The 19364-nt window shown below is 43.4% G+C and overlaps 4 protein-coding genes across 4 annotated transcripts in view; 2 read left to right on the top strand and 2 right to left on the bottom strand.

Annotated features, from left to right (window-relative positions):
* pibf1 (progesterone immunomodulatory binding factor 1) overlaps positions 1-4945 on the bottom strand; it is a 16578-nt gene extending 11633 nt beyond the window's left edge. Inside the window, exons 1-10 of the mRNA XM_031878396.1 lie at positions 4469-4945; positions 4218-4318; positions 3738-3936; positions 3499-3618; positions 2454-2587; positions 2260-2368; positions 2039-2158; positions 1874-1935; positions 1662-1787; positions 1074-1172 (exon numbers count right to left, since the gene is read on the bottom strand). Of these exons, the coding sequence (XP_031734256.1) occupies positions 1074-1172; positions 1662-1787; positions 1874-1935; positions 2039-2158; positions 2260-2368; positions 2454-2587; positions 3499-3618; positions 3738-3936; positions 4218-4318; positions 4469-4735 (1337 nt within the window). The 5' untranslated portion in view covers positions 4736-4945. The remainder of the gene's footprint in view (positions 1-1073; positions 1173-1661; positions 1788-1873; positions 1936-2038; positions 2159-2259; positions 2369-2453; positions 2588-3498; positions 3619-3737; positions 3937-4217; positions 4319-4468) is intronic.
* A 414-nt stretch (positions 4946-5359) lies between these two features.
* dis3 (DIS3 exosome endoribonuclease and 3'-5' exoribonuclease) lies at positions 5360-13138 on the top strand. The gene is made up of 21 exons (XM_031840499.1): positions 5360-5668; positions 6003-6160; positions 6365-6561; positions 6811-6884; positions 7003-7170; positions 7407-7577; positions 7697-7813; positions 7981-8118; positions 8320-8466; positions 8577-8693; positions 8791-8892; positions 9355-9419; positions 9547-9631; positions 9772-9899; positions 10073-10159; positions 10288-10444; positions 10655-10869; positions 11038-11206; positions 11501-11659; positions 11775-11897; positions 12062-13138. Exons 1-21 carry the CDS (start codon positions 5450-5452, stop codon positions 12128-12130), a joined length of 2865 nt encoding a protein of 954 aa, XP_031696359.1. The 5' UTR covers positions 5360-5449; the 3' UTR covers positions 12131-13138.
* bora (bora aurora kinase A activator) lies at positions 12594-16786 on the bottom strand. Its single transcript, XM_031840511.1, has 12 exons — positions 16675-16786; positions 16261-16437; positions 16016-16122; positions 15856-15901; positions 15670-15748; positions 15486-15527; positions 15317-15373; positions 14962-15233; positions 14602-14764; positions 13916-14502; positions 13661-13801; positions 12594-13473 (listed from the first exon to the last, which is right to left on the bottom strand). Exons 2-12 carry the CDS (start codon positions 16414-16416, stop codon positions 13453-13455), a joined length of 1671 nt encoding a protein of 556 aa, XP_031696371.1. The 5' UTR covers positions 16417-16437; positions 16675-16786; the 3' UTR covers positions 12594-13452.
* A 72-nt stretch (positions 16787-16858) lies between these two features.
* mzt1 (mitotic spindle organizing protein 1) lies at positions 16859-18813 on the top strand. The gene is made up of 3 exons (XM_031840522.1): positions 16859-17170; positions 17380-17525; positions 17734-18813. Exons 1-3 carry the CDS (start codon positions 17119-17121, stop codon positions 17755-17757), a joined length of 222 nt encoding a protein of 73 aa, XP_031696382.1. The 5' UTR covers positions 16859-17118; the 3' UTR covers positions 17758-18813.
* Positions 18814-19364: the final 551 nt, after the last annotated feature.

Below are 19364 nucleotides of genomic sequence, written 5' to 3'. Positions count from 1 at the left end.
ACACACACACACACACACACACACACACACACACACACACACAGCAAAGCGTTCATGTGATCTTTAGTAAGAGACGGTGAACCACAGCCACCAAAACTCCTGCAGCTCCCACAACACGCACTAATGACAGACTGGCGCTGGCTCACACATCAGCATCGGAGCAACAACAAGCTCACGGCTTGCAGGAAAATACAGAGGAAGCTCATGCTGAATGTAAGCTCATGGTACAGCAATAGATACATTTAGAGCTAGGTCACTATGATGCCTGCTTTATAGATCCTGCTTAGAGATGCCACACTACAAGGATGAGGAAATGATGTGGTTTAACCATGTGACGCCATACTTCAAATTCACACTGTTTACAAGAAATGTACGAAACTGTCTATCAGTGTAACAGTTGCCCTCAGGTGAAGTTCCGTCCTTGATGTATAGCGTTTCCAGTGACCTACATTTAAAAGGCAGCAGTCGTACTGTTTGACTTCTGTTTGACTTCCACTCCGGCCAACGGAGCGGTTGAACTCGTGACATCTTGTCTTAATTATTTATTCACTTGAGTGTCTAAAAGAGGCGCCGGGTCTGCAGGTAGCTGCTGAAGATCAGAGAAATGGTGAACACTGAGAAGTAGAACAGGAGTATTTTGTGAGGTGAACTGTATGTTAGTCATAAAGCAGACTCTACTATATTATTTATTGTTTACACGCTCCAACCGTTCTCCTTCTAGTGGTTTAAAGGTATAGGTTTGGTTTTATTTGACCAGGTTTTTGTTTTCTGCCTTTGTCCCATAGATAAAGAAGGTGAATAGAATTACCTTTATAATAAACAAATACAATTCATCTGCATGGCTAGATAACACGAGAAGTGAGTGAGAAAATGTGTTTTTTCTTGTAAATCTGGTGAACCAACTTTTTAACTGACACTTCAAACTTCACTGTTTGAGTTGTAGTCATAAAAGAAAAGCAGAAAAAGAAAGACTAAAAACGAAAAATGAAAAGTACCTGTCGGTCGATATACATCAACACACTACAATACAAACTGTATGGACAGCTGTATTAAATCTTAGGGTAAAAACTCACTGTTCCAGCAGTTGGTCATATCTGGACTGAGTGTCTCTCTCAGAAGACACCTCTCTGTCCTTCTCCAGCACTGCATTGTCTCTGGCCTCACGCAGGTTCCTGGTCAATAACACAAACACAACAGTAGATAATTAAAAAAGCTTTTATTCTTTTGAAGTCATGTTGCTATTTCCTTTTATTTTGATGCTACTGGGAAGTACCTGTGCTCACAGCTCTTCCTCTTATTAAATGTTTGCATATTCACTGTTTCAGTTGCTGACTGATGCTGTATTGTATACTAGATGAGCGGTTGAAAACAAAGACATCGTCTTCACTATTGCTGGTGTGAGCACAATTCATCTCTTCCCCAACACAATGCTCACATTTAATAAATAAGAATGAAGCTTCCTGCAATAATATAACAGACAGCATCTGCACTTGATTTTTTAGGAAAGACTGTCACGAAATTACTAGTTTTTAGATACACAACACAGGCCTTGTTTCATTAGCTAGATAATGTTAACAAAATGTGCAACTTCCTCAAGTTTGAATAGCGTCCCTGATATGTTTTTACTAACATTCAGAGTTATATATAATAAAAAAAGATACCTGTTCTCCCTCTCGTACATCTCCCTGGAGGTTCTCTGCAGATTGTCTATCTCGTGACTGGTTTTCAGCCGGATGTTCTCCAGCTCCTCTCTCAACTTGGTCTCGTACTCTGACTTATAGCGGTCTCTGTAAAAAAGGATTGGAACATCTTAGGTCTCCACATTAAAAACACTAGAATATTGGCTGCTGGTGTGAAAACAGCCGAGTCTAACCTGGATGCCACATATTTTTCGTAGGCGTCCTCCCTCGCCTTCTTAGTGTCTTCTAATTGCACCTAGACCACAGAATCAAGAAGTGAGAGCACGTTAGAAGACTCCTTCCTGTTACTGAACATCTGTTGTATTAGCCGAGCCTCCGGGCTGATCAACTGTACGAACCTGCAGCCTCTCCAGGCGGTCTTCTCCATGTGCACAGCGGACACTGAGCTCCATGTTCTGCCTGTGTAGATACTCCTTGTCCTTCTGCAGGAGAGTCACTGACTGCTGCGACGTTGCCACCTGGAGGAAAATAAATGAACTATTACAGAATAAAGTACACTCAAAGAGACTTCAGTGAGAGTTATGGAGAGAAATTATCGGTGTAGGTGTGCGTGAAGCACCTCTTTGCTGAGCGTGTTCCTTTCTCTGGTCACTGCTGTGTGAGTCACGTCTAGTGTCTCATATCTTCTCTTTAAGTCCTTTAGTTCTGCCTCAAAGCTGTCACACTCACTATAAACCACAGTGTGAAAGGTTAACATGCATTCGAACTTGCAACAGCAGAACCCTCGTCCTCATCACACACACACACACGCACCGTTTGATGGCAGGGTAATTGTCCCGGCGATAATCTCCTTCTTGGATCAGCTGTTTGGTATCGGCCAGTTCTAGTGTCAATCTCTGGCTCCTCAACTCCAGCTCGGTACGTAGCCGGCGCTCCTCCTCGTAGCTCTGTGGGTACAAAGACAAGTATTCACGTAATTAGTTATACTATGCAATAAGCATAATAGGTCATTATACCTCCTGAACACTCCACATTTTGATCGGCCTACATTTTTTCCAGGTAGGAATTCAGCAAGAATACCCGTCAAGAAAATTTCCACAAGCATCTCGCCCCATGCTGCCGTGACAGTGTCGTACAGTCCCTGCCGATTTTCTAATAGCACATTCATGTTGTGAACATCACAACCTTTTTGTGGAGTCATCTTGAGCTGATGGGTAATTTACCTGCTGGATGTGATGTGTTTGTTTTTTTTGCCAGATTCCTACCCTGCTTTCAGCATGTTGGGTCATTATCTCATCAACGTGTCATTTATGCCTAGAGGGTGCCTGCTGACTTGATGGCATTTTTTTTGGTTCATCACACCACTCTCATTCTAAACACTGCAGGCTGTGAAAATGAACATTTTGTAACCGACACGTCTAGCATTAACAGAACATATTTCAGGTGGCTTTTGTGTCTTCCACGTTTTCACATTTAGGTTAAAAGGTAACTGAACCTCTTGACCTTTTCTGCATTCTACATGCCTATGCTTTCTAAATATGTGACTCAATGCCTGAAGGAGTGGTTGTGTGTTTAAAATGTGTTTGTTCTGGAGCGTTTGCACAATGCAAAAAATGCAGCTGATTGGTATTGTGGGCTTAAATTTGTGCTCACCAACTCAAAGTTATGTTTAGTTGAACTTTACAGTGTACACAGTCTATGATTTTGACATGAGGTGAAATGGACATAAACAAAAAATGGTGATAAAACATACAGAATACAACAATGCGCAATGTGCTTGGCTTCAAAACAAGTGACCTCATACAGAAAGATGTGAAAATGCAACATAGAGGTGTCGTGTAGTGCAAGTGTGCTGTACCTCCATCAGCGACTTCATTTGGGTTCTGTGTGTATTCAGGTCATCAGTCAAACTGTCTCTCTTCACACCGAGCTCAGCCAGGTGAGACCGCAGAGGAGTCACCACCTCGTAGAAACGCATCTAACCACAGAGAGAAAAGGTCGCCATGTCAGCTTCATCATGCCCTCTATCATAACGTGTCTCTCTGGTCCGACAAGTTGGTGTAAAGACTAGGGAGAGCGCCCCCCCCATATACTTACAGCTACGTACTCCTGTATGGAGATCTTGTCGTCAGGGAGGTCGCGGAGCTCCTGGTACCGGTCCTGAGAGACGTCCAGGTCCCTGAGAGACCTCCGCAGCTCTCCAGCCTTTTCACACAGCTGCCGGTTGGTCTCCTCCAGCTGCTGCTGCCTCAGCAGGATGGCCTCCATCTCTTGCTTACGCAGAGCCTGCTGCTTCCTGGTGATGACAATCTCTGTCAGCACAGTTTACATTTGTGCTTACCGGCCGATTGATGGGATCAAGTTTTCATATTTCATCTTAACTGCCTCAGTGTGTGTGATCTTAATCAGAGTTTACTTGGAAGTCAATAATGTGTTTGTTAATTGTGTCTCAAGACACACAACCCTACTGTATGGCTAGATATATAGTAAAGAGAGAGAGAGAGAGAAAGAGAGATCACATTAGAGTATATCTGCCTGGATTTCACTGTCCATCACCACCATCAACCATGTCCTCACCTGTTCTCCTCTTGAGTAAGTTTCAGCTGGCTGTCCAGTCTCAGGGCCAAAACTTGTTTCTGATGTAGAGCATCATTCAGCCTCTCCTCCAGCTCCTCAGTCTGACATATAAAACACAATGCACGGACACAATCACAAGACTATTACTGCAACAAAGATCCTTTTGGAAATGGCAGTTACTGGGGACAAACTTGTGATAAGTCACGCCCACATATCCACATAAACACTGTGCAGCTTTCCTTTCCTTCTACCTTGGACATGTTGTCGGCCTTCATGTTGTCTATGATCAGGGTTTTCTGAGAGAGCTCAATTTTGAGCAGCTGGACGTTGTGCAGCAGCTCCTTCCTCTCGATCAGCTGGCGGGTCACCTTCTGGGAGCCGTCCCGCTGCTCGTCGGACGAGGAGACATCCTCGGTGGTGGGCACCGTTGTTTCTAGGCTGACGTCCTCCGACTCTAGGTCCAGGGAGCTGGAGACGTTGGCTGCTGTCGGCCTCAGCTGTTGCTTCTTGGGAGGCATTTTCTGTTGTTTTGGTCCTCTTTTTAGCGAGTTACTGGAGCGGAGATTGCGTGCTATTACAAAAGATTGTCCTCATACTCAAGAAAATTAGATATAAACGCCTAATTTAACGTTAAAGTGATACCCCGGAGCTGACAAGAGCACACGGTGAGGTGTTTTTGTTTTTAAGGGTCCCGCTCTGGGCCGCCTGTGTACCGCCAACAGCTCGACTACGATGGTGACAAGTGACGTTGACTACAGCGCCCCCTGCGGTAATGAACATGCACTACAACGAACGTCCACTTGTCTGTAGTTCATTTCTATGCACAGAGCATGCAGTACTTCCTCCTACAACATAGGGGGAGCTGTGAACTCGGACAACCGGTCCCTCTTCTGCCTTCTTCTGCTTTGTTTTCATTGAACAAGTATTGGATGGCCAACCAAAACTAACGTTGAACACCGATTTTTAAATTATTTTACATAAAAAAACGTTAAATCACGTTATGTATTGAGGCATAAGTTATGTATTATTTTCTTACATGGTTTCTTAATATATAGTAACATTTACGATTGATATCACCACCTGAAATCAAACTTCACGTGTTTGTCAAAACTCTGGGAAGGTTTCGTCGGCCCACTGAGTTATTTTACACATGGGCAGCTAACTCCCTGCTTGTCACCAAATGGTAGGAGAAAAACATCGGAATTTCATCTCTTGAGGAGTTAATCGTCATCATGTTGAAATCTAAAACCTTCGTGAAGAAGACTCGGGCTGGTGGGGTGATGAAGATTGTGCGCGAGCACTACCTGAGAGATGATATTTGGTGCGGAAGCGAAATTTGCGCTGAATGCAAACAGGAGTCCGCGGTGCTGCAGACAGACGCTTCCATTGAGAGCAACCTGTGCTCTTATCCACATTATGTGATTCCTGACACTAATGTTGTGCTGCACCAGGTAAAAAAAAATGTCCACACGGACTTGTAGCCCGAGTTGGTGGCTCCCATGTGTTGTGATAATACAAACTTTATCATCTCATCTTATGGTTATTGTGCTTCTAATATGTTAATACATCTATATAATCTTCTTTGTGTGTCTTTACATGACTACACTATCAGTATGTTGACATAGCTGCAGGGAGGTCTAATATAAATGTAGGGTATGGGGGTTTCCTTGATTCTTGGCCATTTTTATATCAATTTTTTTGTTGACACCCATACAACCTTTGCACCTGATTCTGGACAGCTCTGAGACTCTTCCCCCTTGTGTTTACAATGTCTGTGTCCTGCAGATTGACGTGTTGGAAGACCCCGTGATTCGTAATGTGATAATCCTTCAGACTGTGCTGCAGGAGGTTCGCCACCGCAGTGCACCAGTCTATAAGCGCCTGAAGGACATCATACATGAGAAAGAGAAACACTTCTACACCTTTACCAACGAACACCACAGGTACAAAGGCACCACGAACCTTTTTACTGCATCACGACATCTTAATTGCACAATAGTGATATGTAAAAGTAATCAGGGGAAAAGTACATTCCCCCTCACATTAAGATCTCCTTATTAGAACTCCCCTGTGATATACATTTGCTTGTGAAAAGTATGACTTTTGTCAACCTTACACATTCTTCCCAATACTCTCTATTCTTCCAGAGAGACATTCATTGAACGTGAACCCGGTGAGAGCGCCAATGACAGTAACGACCGCGCAATCCGCGTGGCTGCAAAATGGTACGGCCAGCACCTGAAGAAGGCCGAGTCCGAAGCAGACGGACTCAAGGTGGTCCTCCTCACCAACGATCAAGGGAACAAGCAGAAGGCCGAGGAGAGCGGCTTGCTGGTATACAGATGTAAGCGCTCTTTCTTCGGGGGGAAAGAAAATATGACGGGGAATAGCAGTAATTTCTTTCACATCGGTTTCCAAACACGCTGCATATCAAGAAGACAGCTTGTTGTAAATTCTACCACAACTTACAAAGGGGTTAACGGTCACTCTGAATGAACAACCACACATGCCTCCTCACTATTTCCTATTGTATTCTAGTATGCTTTCAAATGGCATCAGCTTCGTCACAAGTATTTATTCTCTTACGTTGCAGTTGAAGAGTACATCAAGAGTCTGTTAGGGAACCCTGAGCTTGTGGATCGTCTGGCTTTGTCCAATGATGACAAGGTAAACTCTAAAAGCTATTTCGGGATGCGTGATTTGTATCTGTACCCCCCCGTTTACGCCCCTGCCCTTTCTCTGTGCTCTTCTCCTTGCATTCATTTATTTTTCTTTCCTCTCTTAGCATGATATCACTAGCAGTAAGGTGTTATTCCCAGAGCACCTCCCCCTGTCCAGGATCCAAGCAGGAATCAAGAGCGGCACTTTCCTCCAGGGCACCTTTAGGGCCAGCAGGGACAACTATCTGGAGGCCACAGTCTTTGTTCAGGGAGAGGGGGAAGACAGCACAGAGGTGTGTGTGTGTGTGTGAGCGTGCATTCATCTGTAAATGTACAATGTTTGTCTGAACAATTATCCAAAATCTGGAAATGTAAGAATTTCTCAGACATCTACTGGGTTTTAGTGACAATTTGTCATGTCGTGGTTTTCCATTTAGCGGAATAACTACAAGTTAATTGACTGTAAAAACAAAATGGGAAAGCATGCAAACGTTTAAAGCTCCGTACTGTTCCTTCGTCTTGCTGCCAGGTTCTCATCCAAGGTCTTCAGAACCTCAACAGAGCAGTGTACCAAGATCTGGTTGCTGTGCAGCTGTTGCCGCGCAGTCAGTGGGTGGCGCCCTCCTCAGTCGTGCTGCAGGACGAAGGCGCAGCAAAGGACGATAATGAGGAGGACAAAGAGGAGGACGAGGAGAAATCAGTGAGTTTGGTATCAGGGTGCGGTGCTACACAAAAAGAGACTAATTGAATGACAACCCCAATGTGACTTTTGTAGTTGCAGTGTCTTAATAACCTTTGTGTTCCTGTGTGTTTGAGCAGTTGAGGATATCCGCAGCAGCTGAAGCAGCCAGGAAGCCCACCGGCCAAATAGTGGGAATCATCAAAAGGAACTGGAGGCCATTCTGTGGCATGCTCAATCTCTCCCAAATCAAAGAGGTAAGTCTCGACTTCTCTATAACACCGTATGTCATACACAGTTTATTTCTTGCTTGTTTTGAAAATTTGAAGCTGTTCATGAATCTCTGAATACTGTAGAAACTGTTAAGCATTTCCCTGTCCTATCCTCAGCCAACCATCTCTTTTCTTTCCTTTTTTTCTTACAGTCAACCCGACATCTCTTCACCCCGGCAGACCGGCGTATCCCGCGCATTCGCATTGAAACGCGCCAGGCATCCACGCTGGCAGGCCAGAGGATCATGGTGGCCATCGACGGCTGGCCCAAACACTCCAGATATCCCAATGTGAGTTGGAACCTCTTCGGACTGTCGAATCTTAGTTATCCTCCCTCTTCACTTGCCAAAGTTTGACAGAAAATGTAATTGTTTAGGTTTTATTATATTATATTTATATAAAGCTGCACTTCTCTAGCAAGGCATGTAATAATATGCACAAAAACACCAAGTCAGTCCATGGAGATAAATCAGTCCTTTCTTCTTTGTTAGGGCCACTTTGTGCGCAGTCTGGGAAATGCAGGGGATAAGGACACAGAGCAGGAGGTGCTGCTGCTGGAGCACGACGTCCCCCACCAGGCCTTCTCTCAGGCTGTGCTCAGTTTCCTTCCCAAGATGCCGTGGGCCATCACACCAGAGGTAATGAGATACACTCCGCATTATTCTGGCCACATCATTTATCGCCCTATGATTTGAAGGAACATGTGTTTCGGTCTGTGTATATATTAATGTTGATGTTTGTGGAACAGGACATGGGTAGGAGAGAGGACCTGAGGCCTCTGACGGTGTGCAGTGTGGATCCTCCTGGATGTACAGACATAGATGACGCCCTGCACTGTAGAGAGCTGGACAATGGAAACCTTGAGGTGCACATACTGGACACATACATTATGAAGTAGGAAAAAAAACATCTGTGTTTGTATTTCATATGGGCCTAAAGTATTTTATTGCTTTGTTTTGTAGGTGGGCGTCCACATCGCTGATGTCAGTCACTTCATCAGACCTGGCAACGCTATGGACAAAGAGGCTGCGAGCCGTGGCACCACTGTCTACTTGTGTGGCAAAGTAAGGAAACGCACACACAGACACACTTGCATCCGAGTGTTTTCACAATATCAGAATTTGAAGGTCACTACCAACATCCGCCTTCTTGTTTGGGAGCAGCGAACCTGTTTACAATGTAGTAAAACTATTTGACACCGTTGCCATGTTTTCAGCTGTTTGATTTTTGCTCCACCATCGTGGGCCCGATTACAGCTTAATCACACAAATGTCTCTTTTCACTATTCCATTCATCTTTTTTTATATCTAAATACAGTATATGCCCTGTGACGATGCCAAACACACTTAGTATTGAAAGTTTATTAGATTTATTTAATAAAATCAGGGCGGTTGTATTGAAAATTTGGATATTTCATGCTAACCAATAAGCTTACCGTTTACCACTAGATAGTTGATTTTAGAATTTGATTGATTCGTAAAAACATATTTTGAAAACTAAAACAATTTATATTGTGTGTCCATCAGAGGATAGATATGGTTCCTGAGCTGCTCAGCTCCAATCTTTGTTCTCTACGCTCCAATGTGGAAAGGTGAGGAGACACTAACATACACTAACACTCTCATCATAATAAATATCATCAGCGCTCTTTCAGTGAATAAACCGATGACTGTTTCGCTGTTAAAATGTTTGTCTCTGATTCAATTTTTTCTTACCAGGCTGGCTTTCTCATGTATCTGGGAGATGAACCACAAGGCTGAAATTATCAAGACCCGGTTCACAAAAAGTGTCATTAAATCCAAGGTAGAGTACCAACACACGATGTACGATGAAATGCACTCAATGCTTTTGCAGTTGATGTGTGAATTTAAATGCACTGTGATACTACCACCAAGATGTTTTCAGGTGTGGGTTTTGTTAATGTCTGTTCCCTTGTCTTACAGGCGTCTTTGACCTATGCTGAGGCCCAGATGATGATTGATGACTCCGCCAAGAATGATGACATCACCAAGAGCCTGCGAGGTCTCAACAAACTCGCCAAAGTCCTCAAGAGGAAGAGGATAGAGAAAGGGTAAGGACTGGAAGTTAGGAGTGATGGAGGCTGAAGAATAGATTTACAGAATGAAGGAGGATGCATTCTAAGGCTTTGGCCAGGAAATGTTATTAACAACTTAAAATAGAAATCAAAAGCACTGGCTGTATTCAACAGGAAGAGTGTTCTATGTCACATTTGATCTCTTTCAGGGCGCTGACACTGTCATCCTTAGAGGTCCGATTCCACATCGACAGTGAAACCCACGATCCCATTGACCTCCAGACCAAAGAACTCATGTAGGTGACTTCAAAAAGGAGCTTTCTGCAGAATCCTTTTTTATATATAACCCTTTTCTCCACAAAACTTAATTTCAATGTTTGTCCCGCTGTGTGTTTTGGACATATGCTTATCTCTTGTTTATTAGGGAGACGAACTCTATGGTCGAGGAGTTCATGTTGCTGGCCAATATTTCAGTTGCCCGGAAGATTTACGATGAATTTCCAGACTGTGCTATGCTGAGGAAACATCCAGCTCCGCCTCCATCGAACTACGACATCTTGCTCAAAGCTGCAAAGTCCAAGGTGAGCGGAGATGGATGGCCATGCAGAAAATGTCTTCTTGTCGTTTTAAGCTTCATGCTTGTCTGAGCTTGAGCTAATTTCATCAGTTTGCCTTGTTATGAATGGAGGATGTTGTCCATCAATTGGCAGTATATTCATATATCCAAAATGTGTATGTGAATATAATTTAAACCTGATTCCTGTCAACCCTGTGTGACCTTTTCTCTCCAGGATGTGGAGATCCACACGGATTCGGCGAAAGCCCTGGCTGACTCCCTTGACGTGGCCAGAGTGGACGGCTTCCCGTACTTTAACACGCTGCTGCGCATCTTGGCCACTCGCTGCATGATGCAGGCTGTCTATTTTTGTTCTGGCATGGACAGCGATTTCCACCACTATGGCCTTGCTTCAGCCATTTATACACACTTCACGTCCCCTATTCGGAGGTACGAAAACAGATATTCTTCACATCTTAACGAGATGTATAACAAAGACGTGCACAACTGAGACACTACAGCAGCACAGTTCTTACTAACTTCCTTATGTCTTCCATATTTTTCCCCTTTTCTCTCTATCTGAACCTCTACCTCCTCTTCATCTGCTCCTTTGCACAGGTACGCAGATATTATAGTTCACCGCCTGCTGGCAGTGGCCATAGCAGCAGACAGCACCTACCCAGACTTGATGGATAAACAAAAGCAGTCAGCGCTCTCCATCAACCTCAATTACAGACACAAAATGTCACAGTACGCACAGAGGGCATCTGTGGCCTTCCACACACAGGTAAACAAAATGTCTTCTTCAGCGTTCGGTTGTACTCAGCTCCACCCTCTCCTGTCACTTCTGGTTGCAAAAAACCAAGATGGTGACGGCCAAAGTGCCAAACTCGTGACTTCAAAGCCGTAGTCCACAAACCAATCAGTGCGCCTCTTATTTATAATCTATGCCAGAACCATCGTGATAAAGAATTAGCTGTTCGTTTATGACCCAATGAGCCTTTGGAATCCAACAGACCTCTCACCATACTGCATCATTCACCATAAAGTCATGCTTATAATGCAAATGATCTTTTTCCAGTTGTTCTTCAAGAGCCGAGGCATTCTGAACGAAGAGGGATTTGTTCTGTTCGTGAGGAAGAACGCAATCATCGTACTCATCCCAAAGTTTGGCCTGGAAGGAACGGTCTTCTTTGATGCCAAAGACAAGGCGGGCCCAAACCTGTATTTTGATGAAGAGGTATAAAGTTTTTAGTTTTTTTTTTTTTTTTTTATAGCTGGTTAGATCAACACTGTTAAACTAAAACTATCAGAGGATGCTGTGCTTTAAAGATCTCTTCTATAAATGTTTTTAGGGTCCCACTCTGAAAGTAGAGCAGCACACCTTCCACATATTTGACAGGGTGAAGGTCACCATCAGCCTGGACGCCTCCAACATTCAGCACCAGAAGATCCGCATGTCTCTGATTGAGCCTGTGGTAAGGACTGACTAACGACCAGTGGTACACAGTTATGGCTACCTGTACATCTTTCATTTTAGCCAAAGAGATTTGTCTCTTGAGGAAGGTCAACATGTTGTTTTCAGTTTGTTGAGAATTTACTCAAAACTAGCAGCCTTTTAAGTTAATTTTCTTTATTTCAGATCTCCGGTGTGAGTGTTCCAGCCCCAGATGTTGAACCACCGGCCAAGAAACCAAAGCTGGACCACTGACGCAGAAAGCAGAGCAGCAATTCACCCGAACCACCAGATCAAGAAGTTGCAAAAGTCTATATACGTTGACTCTGTAAACTGTTATATTTTGAGCAACGGTGCCCATTTTAATGAATCAACCCGTGTGAAGCTGCACCGCTCTGCTCTTTTTATATGATGCGAGACACTTGTTGGTACATAGAACAGTGGAACTTGTCAACAATGTAGTTACAAGCAATAAAGTGTTATTGTTTTTACCTAATAGTTTGTGTTATGTAAGCCCAGTGTGATTAAATCTTCTGGTTCATAATGGAGACAAGTCGTTATTGTCCACAGCGGTACAAAATTTACGGCATGTGATCGGGTGCCAGGTGATCTTCTAATTCAACGTGTAAATAAATGGATTTCATTCTGTAATGTACACAAGTTGCCAGAGTCCATAAAAAAGCATCAAAATAGACTAATTTAAAAAAAGAGCCAGGGATGGATTTGTAATGTTTATTCATTTTATCTGTGAAATATCAAAGTTTGTTTATTATCTGGCTCCTGGCCCCGAGCAATGCAAGTAGAGTATCCGTGGTCCAGTCCTGTTTGCTTACCACAGTGATGTAACCATTAGGTCAGGATACACAGAATACATTGTAGAAACTACCAACTCAAAAACAATGTCTTCTATATATATATTTTTTTTTTTTAAAGACAAATGGCTCAATCAGCTTTTCATTGGCTAGTGGCATTATTCAGGAATAAATATAACAATCCAAATAAGATCCACAAGCAATCTGTATTAACAATAAAATCATAAAAAAAGAGAAATCATGATAAACTGTTTTATAAAAAGATAAATACAGTACAAATCTGATGTCATCTGAAAGTCAAGTTATCAGGTTGATCGTGTCAGCGACGAATAAAAATGAAATGATGACTTCAGCGTCAATACAGCATTCAAGGAGATTACCATTGTGCAAATTTAATACAGAAATACTTTTTTTCTCTTCCCCTTTATCACACCAGTAATCAGTACTCGGTCCATAAGAACTGTTGACTTATAATAATTGCTTATCAGTGTCTTACACTGGGATTAAGAGGGGCTATGGGTTAGTATTCTCCCTTCCAGCCTGTGATGAAACACTATAGTATGACAACGTGAACTTTAAACCTTAAAAATATTAATAACCAGTTGAGAAACCCCTCAGTTCAAACAGACACCAATCCCCCCTAACCAAATCAATGCAACATAAACGCTTCAAAACAGTGTAAACTTTGTTGCATTTGGTTACAAATGAATCATCTTAAGCTTCCAGTGGAAGAGGCGTCCCTTTAAAATGCATCGATCAGATGGCTTAGTGGTGAGGATAAAATACCTGGAAAATGAGAATCTTATTGTTAGTGACATGAAAAGTAAAATGAAAAATGAATTAAAAAAAAAAAATGTTTGTGAAGTCTGCATGACAATTTCAGGATTGTGTTTTAAATAAGTGCTGATACTGCATTAGCTCTAAAGACACAAACTCACGTATCCATCAGTCTGTGTGTAAAGGGTTAACTTACCTTTATTTTAGTGTGTCGAGTCAGTTGCAAGGCTTCTTCTGCCAGGTTTGAACTGAAGGACTCTTTGCTGTGACAGTCAGAGCCGAGGCCGTCTATAAGGCTGGCAGTGCCTGCTGAGGTAGTGTTGTAACCGCTGTCCACCTGAATGCACCCGAGAAGCAGACAAACATCTCAACATGAAAAGACAAATAAGAACTTAAATATAATCGTAAAACAAAGAAAAGAACAAAGCAACTGAGTTCTGCTCACACGAACCTGCATGCTAGAATCGTAGCGTATGCTGCTTCCCTCTGCCAGAAGAGACGCAAACATACGAGAGCTTTCTGTTGCCGACACATTGCCCATACGAGAGCTGGTCAGCTGTGCCGAAAGCCCCGCACCTTCCTCCTCTTCATCCTCCAACCTCCCTTCCGTCTCGGCCTCCCTGCCCTCCTCCATGTTCACGGGTTCCATAGGATCCAAGCTAACTCTCTCAGCGTCAGCGAGGTGTGCGTCGCGGGCCAGCGGCGAAGTTGGATCTAGCTCCATAAGGGGGAGAGAAGAGGAGGAACAGGAGGAGGAAGATGGAGAGAGGAAGGGGAATTGATGCTCAGCCTCCTGATTGTCTTGAAGCTGCGGGTTGAGGATCGGGGAGATGAGGGGTGGAGAGGCCCAGCAGCGGACTCTGGGCCGGGGCTTCGGTCTGGCGTTGTGCTGGGACTCGTTGTGGCAATGCAGCTGGTGCGGGGAGCAGCTACGGATGGGTGAGCAACCCTCGACAAATGGACTCACGTTGCAAGGAGTGACATTTTTGTCCAGGGGAACACCCAGTGGAGTAAAATTGCTCGGCAGCTTCCTCTCAGCTAAAGAAAGAACAGAGAGTTAGATTCCGTTTGAAGAGAAACAATAAACTTGAAACAATTCTTCCTTATTCCGTATGCGTGACAAAACATATAGTCTACCTGAGCATATGGGTGTGCGTGCTGCATGTGCAACAATAGGCGAAACTGTGGGCGAGGCGAGGCCAGCGTGAGACGACTTATCAGGGAACAGAGGACTGGGGATGCTGCCGAGGCTGCAGTCCCGGAGGCAGCCGTGCTGGATGGGACTGGACGAGAACTGACCCTATAGTAAAGACAATGCAAAGTGTTCATTTACTAAACAATTTGATCCAAATATAAGGGAAAAAAGACATTAACTCCTTGCTAAAAAGCACTTTTAGCTAAAAGGTTAGTTACTCACGTGCTGAATAGATTAGGCAATAAACAGAATGTGGATTCTGGGAATAATCATCATTTGCATCCCTACACATCTCCACTCACCGTAGAGGGAGTCAGAGCCGACACGCCGCAGGACAAAGGGGAGAAAAAGACAGCGTCTCCCTCAGAACCTGCGACCCGTCCTAAGGATCCCTCTCCTCGGTGGCGAGAAAGCCTCTCCTCCGTGATGTGGCTTCTCTCTGGGCTTGGTGGGCTGGAGCTGTCGGAGCCGCTATAAGTGCCCCGGCCATCGAGGAAGAGTTTCCGTCTCAAGGAGGAGGAACTAAGACTCTCCTGCACAGCATCGCAGGCTTCATCGCAGCGGTAATAATCCCCTGAGGAGAGGGTAGAAAAAGACAGTGACTTGACAGTAAAATACTCTCTGAATTTATTGTACGGATGTTTATTTAAGGCTTACCCAGTACTTTCTCCAAATCGAAAGCCAAGGGTAATGAAAGAGTTGTCTGACAAGCAACTGTAAAAGAAACATTATAGAAATGAATCAAAAACAAGTAAGAAGATGGTGTAGACGATTGAACACTATTTGTAGAAAGTGATGTCAAAACCCTCTCAAAGATAACACCAACCTGAGACTCTTTCTGGCTCCTCTGCAATCATTGCAGACTTACCTACAAGTGCACAATACAGAAACATGAACAAGAAATGCTTAAATAACATACAAAACCAAAATAAAGGCAAACAAAAGGGATGACAATGGGACTAGAAAAGACTTTAGTCGTTAAAAGTGAAATAACAATCAGATGAACTTACTTTTCGTGTACATCTGTGGGCCTTTACGAGCTTCTGGTGCTGCCCAGGGCGAGGGCACAATGGCTCCTTTGGTGAAAAACTTTATTGGGAGACAGACAATTTACATCATTTACAAAATGAATCAATAAATTGTGAATATATTAACTCATCTATCCAATGTGATTTGCTTTGATAAGAATCTCATACCTGCTCAATAGCATTCTGTCGCTTTTCCTCAATGTCAGAATCCATCCTAGATGGGTGGAGAACACATTCGACACAATTTGCATTTAACACACCAGGATATGACTTTTACTCACAATGGCGTCCTTGATACCTACTGTCACTACGGTGTTTCACAACATACCTCGTCTGGCTGAGGTAAAAAGACTGCCGCTGGATGTCCTCTGGGTCTATGTGCACTGGGATAAGACTGGACATCTCATCAATAGACCAGTTAAACTTGGGTGGAGTCTGAGGGAGAAACAGAGGAGGAAGTGAGTAGAGCAAAACAACATGTGGACATATGACAGGACTTAGATATTTGCAGTAAGGCCACATAGTAGTAGGTCTAAATATTTGAGGGGATGGGTGTGAGGTGTTCAAACTGACCGTTTTACAAGGCTTGGACTTAAAGACAGAGGGGCTTGGCACCAGGGGTTCACGGAGGTGGTGGTAGTCATTGGGACTTTCAAACGGGTTTCTTATTGAAGGCCTGCCTGGAGTCTCCGGAGTGATCTGTAACGTTAGCTCGACACAGTCCCCCATCTTAGGTCAAATATTCCCGGTCTGCATGAAGGAAAAGGACATTTCAGACAAACAATTGACAAAGGCACAGTCCACTCAAACGACAGCTTTTGGTAAGTCAACGTTCTTTAAGTTACATTACTTCCCCTGTTAGCTTCAGAGGAAGCAATTAGCTAGCTTTAACTCTGTCCTCTTTCGTAACACACCACTTTACTGAAACATAAAAGGTACATATTAAAATTGGCTAACGATAAATAAACATACACCATTGATACTTACAACTAACTGTTAAATGAGCCAGGACTTTGAACACCCAGCTAAATGCATTGAGTAGTCGGCAAACAATCGTCAGGGAGAGAGTTCAAACCAACGTTTATTTCAATTTCCCCCATAAGGCCCACTAGCCAATAGAAACATTGCAGGAAGTTCTTGGCAACCAATCAACGAAGACATGTCACGTCACTTCCGCCGACAGTTTCGTGTGTTAGCTTAGCAGGCACGGTAGCTAACTAGCTGCTAATGCAGTCCCTTAATGACAGTGCTTTTCAATTATTTGGGAGGTCGTATCTAAAATGAATGCGACACGTTTAACGTCTGGTTTAGCTATTTAAAAAACATAATATTGTATCGCGTAAGATACTTCAAGTTGTATTAGTTAGCCACCTGCTAGCAAGCGTTTACTAACGTAATTAAGACTAACGTTATTTAGACTAACGGTACACTATGGCAAGTGCAGCAAGCGCAAATCTAAACGCAGTCCGGGAGACCATGGACGGTAGCGTTAAATATATATTTTACATCAATGAGCATGCAGTGGTTTGTGTATTTGTAAAAAATAGTGTTTTTGCTAACCCCTAGCTTGCTTGCAATCGTATTGCTAACAAATTGCATAGGACGTGAAGCTGTCCAATGTTGTATTGTGACTAGAAAATGAACCTCAATAATGTTTTGGTAACTCAACGTGACGCCTTCTTCCTCCAACAGTGCTCCTCGAGATCTCCAGGTTGCTGAACACAGGTTTGGACATGGAGTCTCTGTCGATATGTGTGAGGCTGTGTGAGCAAGGCATCAACCCAGAAGCTTTGTCTGCAGTCATCAAAGAGCTGCGTAAAGCTTCTGAAACCCTCAAGGTACAGAAACAGGCTCCCAAAGAGCTCACTTTAGTTTAATAACAATAACATAAACTAACTAACACTGTTGAAGAGAAACTGTTGTGGACTGTAAAGGAGGGTTAAGTCCCAGTCCTGTTTACTAACCTCAGTAACATGCTTCACAGTGATCTCATAATTTATCATGGTGATGCATCACTGCCACTTTTGTATTTGTTTTCTCTTTCAGGCTCCTGAAAACTGCACTAACTGAAGATGCAGCCCGATCGTCTCAGTTTGAACTCTAATGGGATCAAGCCCCATTCCTGGATCTGTACCTACGACGGGCTCTCCAGCCAATCAGATATGCCTGTGTGTCGGCACTGTGTCCTCTGTGCTTTGACTTGTGTCTTGAGTTGTTGTGTGGAGGTATCAACCTCGGTCCTCTTCCTAAACACAAATCTTCTCCCGACATTAGGGCATGCTCGGCCATTCTGCCTCATATTTGCTTGCAAGTTTCTCCTCCGGCCATTTATAAAGTGGAAGATCAGAATGGTTTTAGCATTGACATCCTGCCTCAATTTAAGAGCATACTTTCAATTTCTGATAGTCAACTTGTGTTGCACTTTTCATGAGAATTTTTTTTAATGATGTTGTGAAATATCATTTGCTATAAATTGTATTTTAATTTTGTGTATGCATAATGCATTTTTTGACTTAAACCTTTTGATATTTCCATTGTCTGCTCAATTAAGCATCAATGATGGCTCAAAGTCTAAATTAAAATGTTGCTGTCAATGACCACAAGGTGGTGTTGTGTCATTCTTATTCTTATCTGAGACATAGGTGTTTATTAGGCGTTATGTTTTAATTCTGTGTTTCCACTCTCACAGTTTCCCTGATGTCTGAGAGCAGTGAAATACTGAGACTTCATCGGGTACTTTTCAAATAATAGTTTCCTTATTTAACGTGATGTCTTTTTTCCTATGCGGCCTTGATCCCATTGTAGAACAACAAAGCATTTTTCCCCAGTGATGTAATTCTTAATGGCTTTCAAATGGGACTTGAAATTTTCTGAAGGATTGTGCAAAGGAAATGATCTTTCCTGTCACACTAGGTGAAAGGGAAAAAGATACAAACACGGCGCATGCAGGGGTGATCACATCAAAATGTACAAAAGACATGAACAAGGGTCATTCTTTACAGCAGGATGTCCTGTTGATCTTAAATCTTACCCCCTTAATGTCTATCAACACACACACAAAAAAATAATTTGAGATTTATTGCAAACTTTACAAAAAAAACGTGTCTTTGATCAAGCAGAAATGAAGCCCCTACATCATGTGTCTCACCACACAGAGCATTGTTTTGTTTCTCCACCGTCTGTGAAATAGCTCTATTCATCTTCGAGACGAGGGAAAATGCTGAGAGCACAAAACATTCCTCCACAGGCCAATATACAGGCTAGAAGCGACCTCTCATCCGAAAGGGCTCGAATCAGTAGCTTTTGAATGTGTGTGTGTGTGTCCCTCCTGTGTGTGTGAGAGTTTAGGTGTTCATGCAGCGCTGTAGATGTCTACAAATGAGTAGCCCCCAAGCCATCTGACAGTCACGCCTCACCCCTCACAGGCACACCACAGAGAAAGCCAGCGAGCGAGCAGGAGAGTGCACGAGTGTGTGTAAGCAGTTCTGTCTTCCTCTGCTTTGTCTCGCCATCTTGACTGACAGGCCGTGAGTCTAAATCTCTGTACCGCTGCTTTGATCTCTTAACACAGTATCTCTGTGTTCCTCAATACCAGCATCGTGTTAGCCAAGTATGAGAGGCATACAGATACGGCGCAGTGGCTCTCCTTGATCGCTCGTTGAGCCTAAACAACCTCT

This window comes from Anarrhichthys ocellatus, unplaced genomic scaffold (genome assembly GCF_004355925.1).
Source record: "Anarrhichthys ocellatus isolate YVR2014 unplaced genomic scaffold, GSC_Weel_1.0 scaffold3, whole genome shotgun sequence".
In the NCBI taxonomy this organism is placed as follows: Eukaryota; Metazoa; Chordata; class Actinopteri; order Perciformes; family Anarhichadidae; genus Anarrhichthys; species Anarrhichthys ocellatus.
Note: the sequence above shows the minus strand (reverse complement) of the source record. Positions and strands in the feature narration are given on the sequence as shown.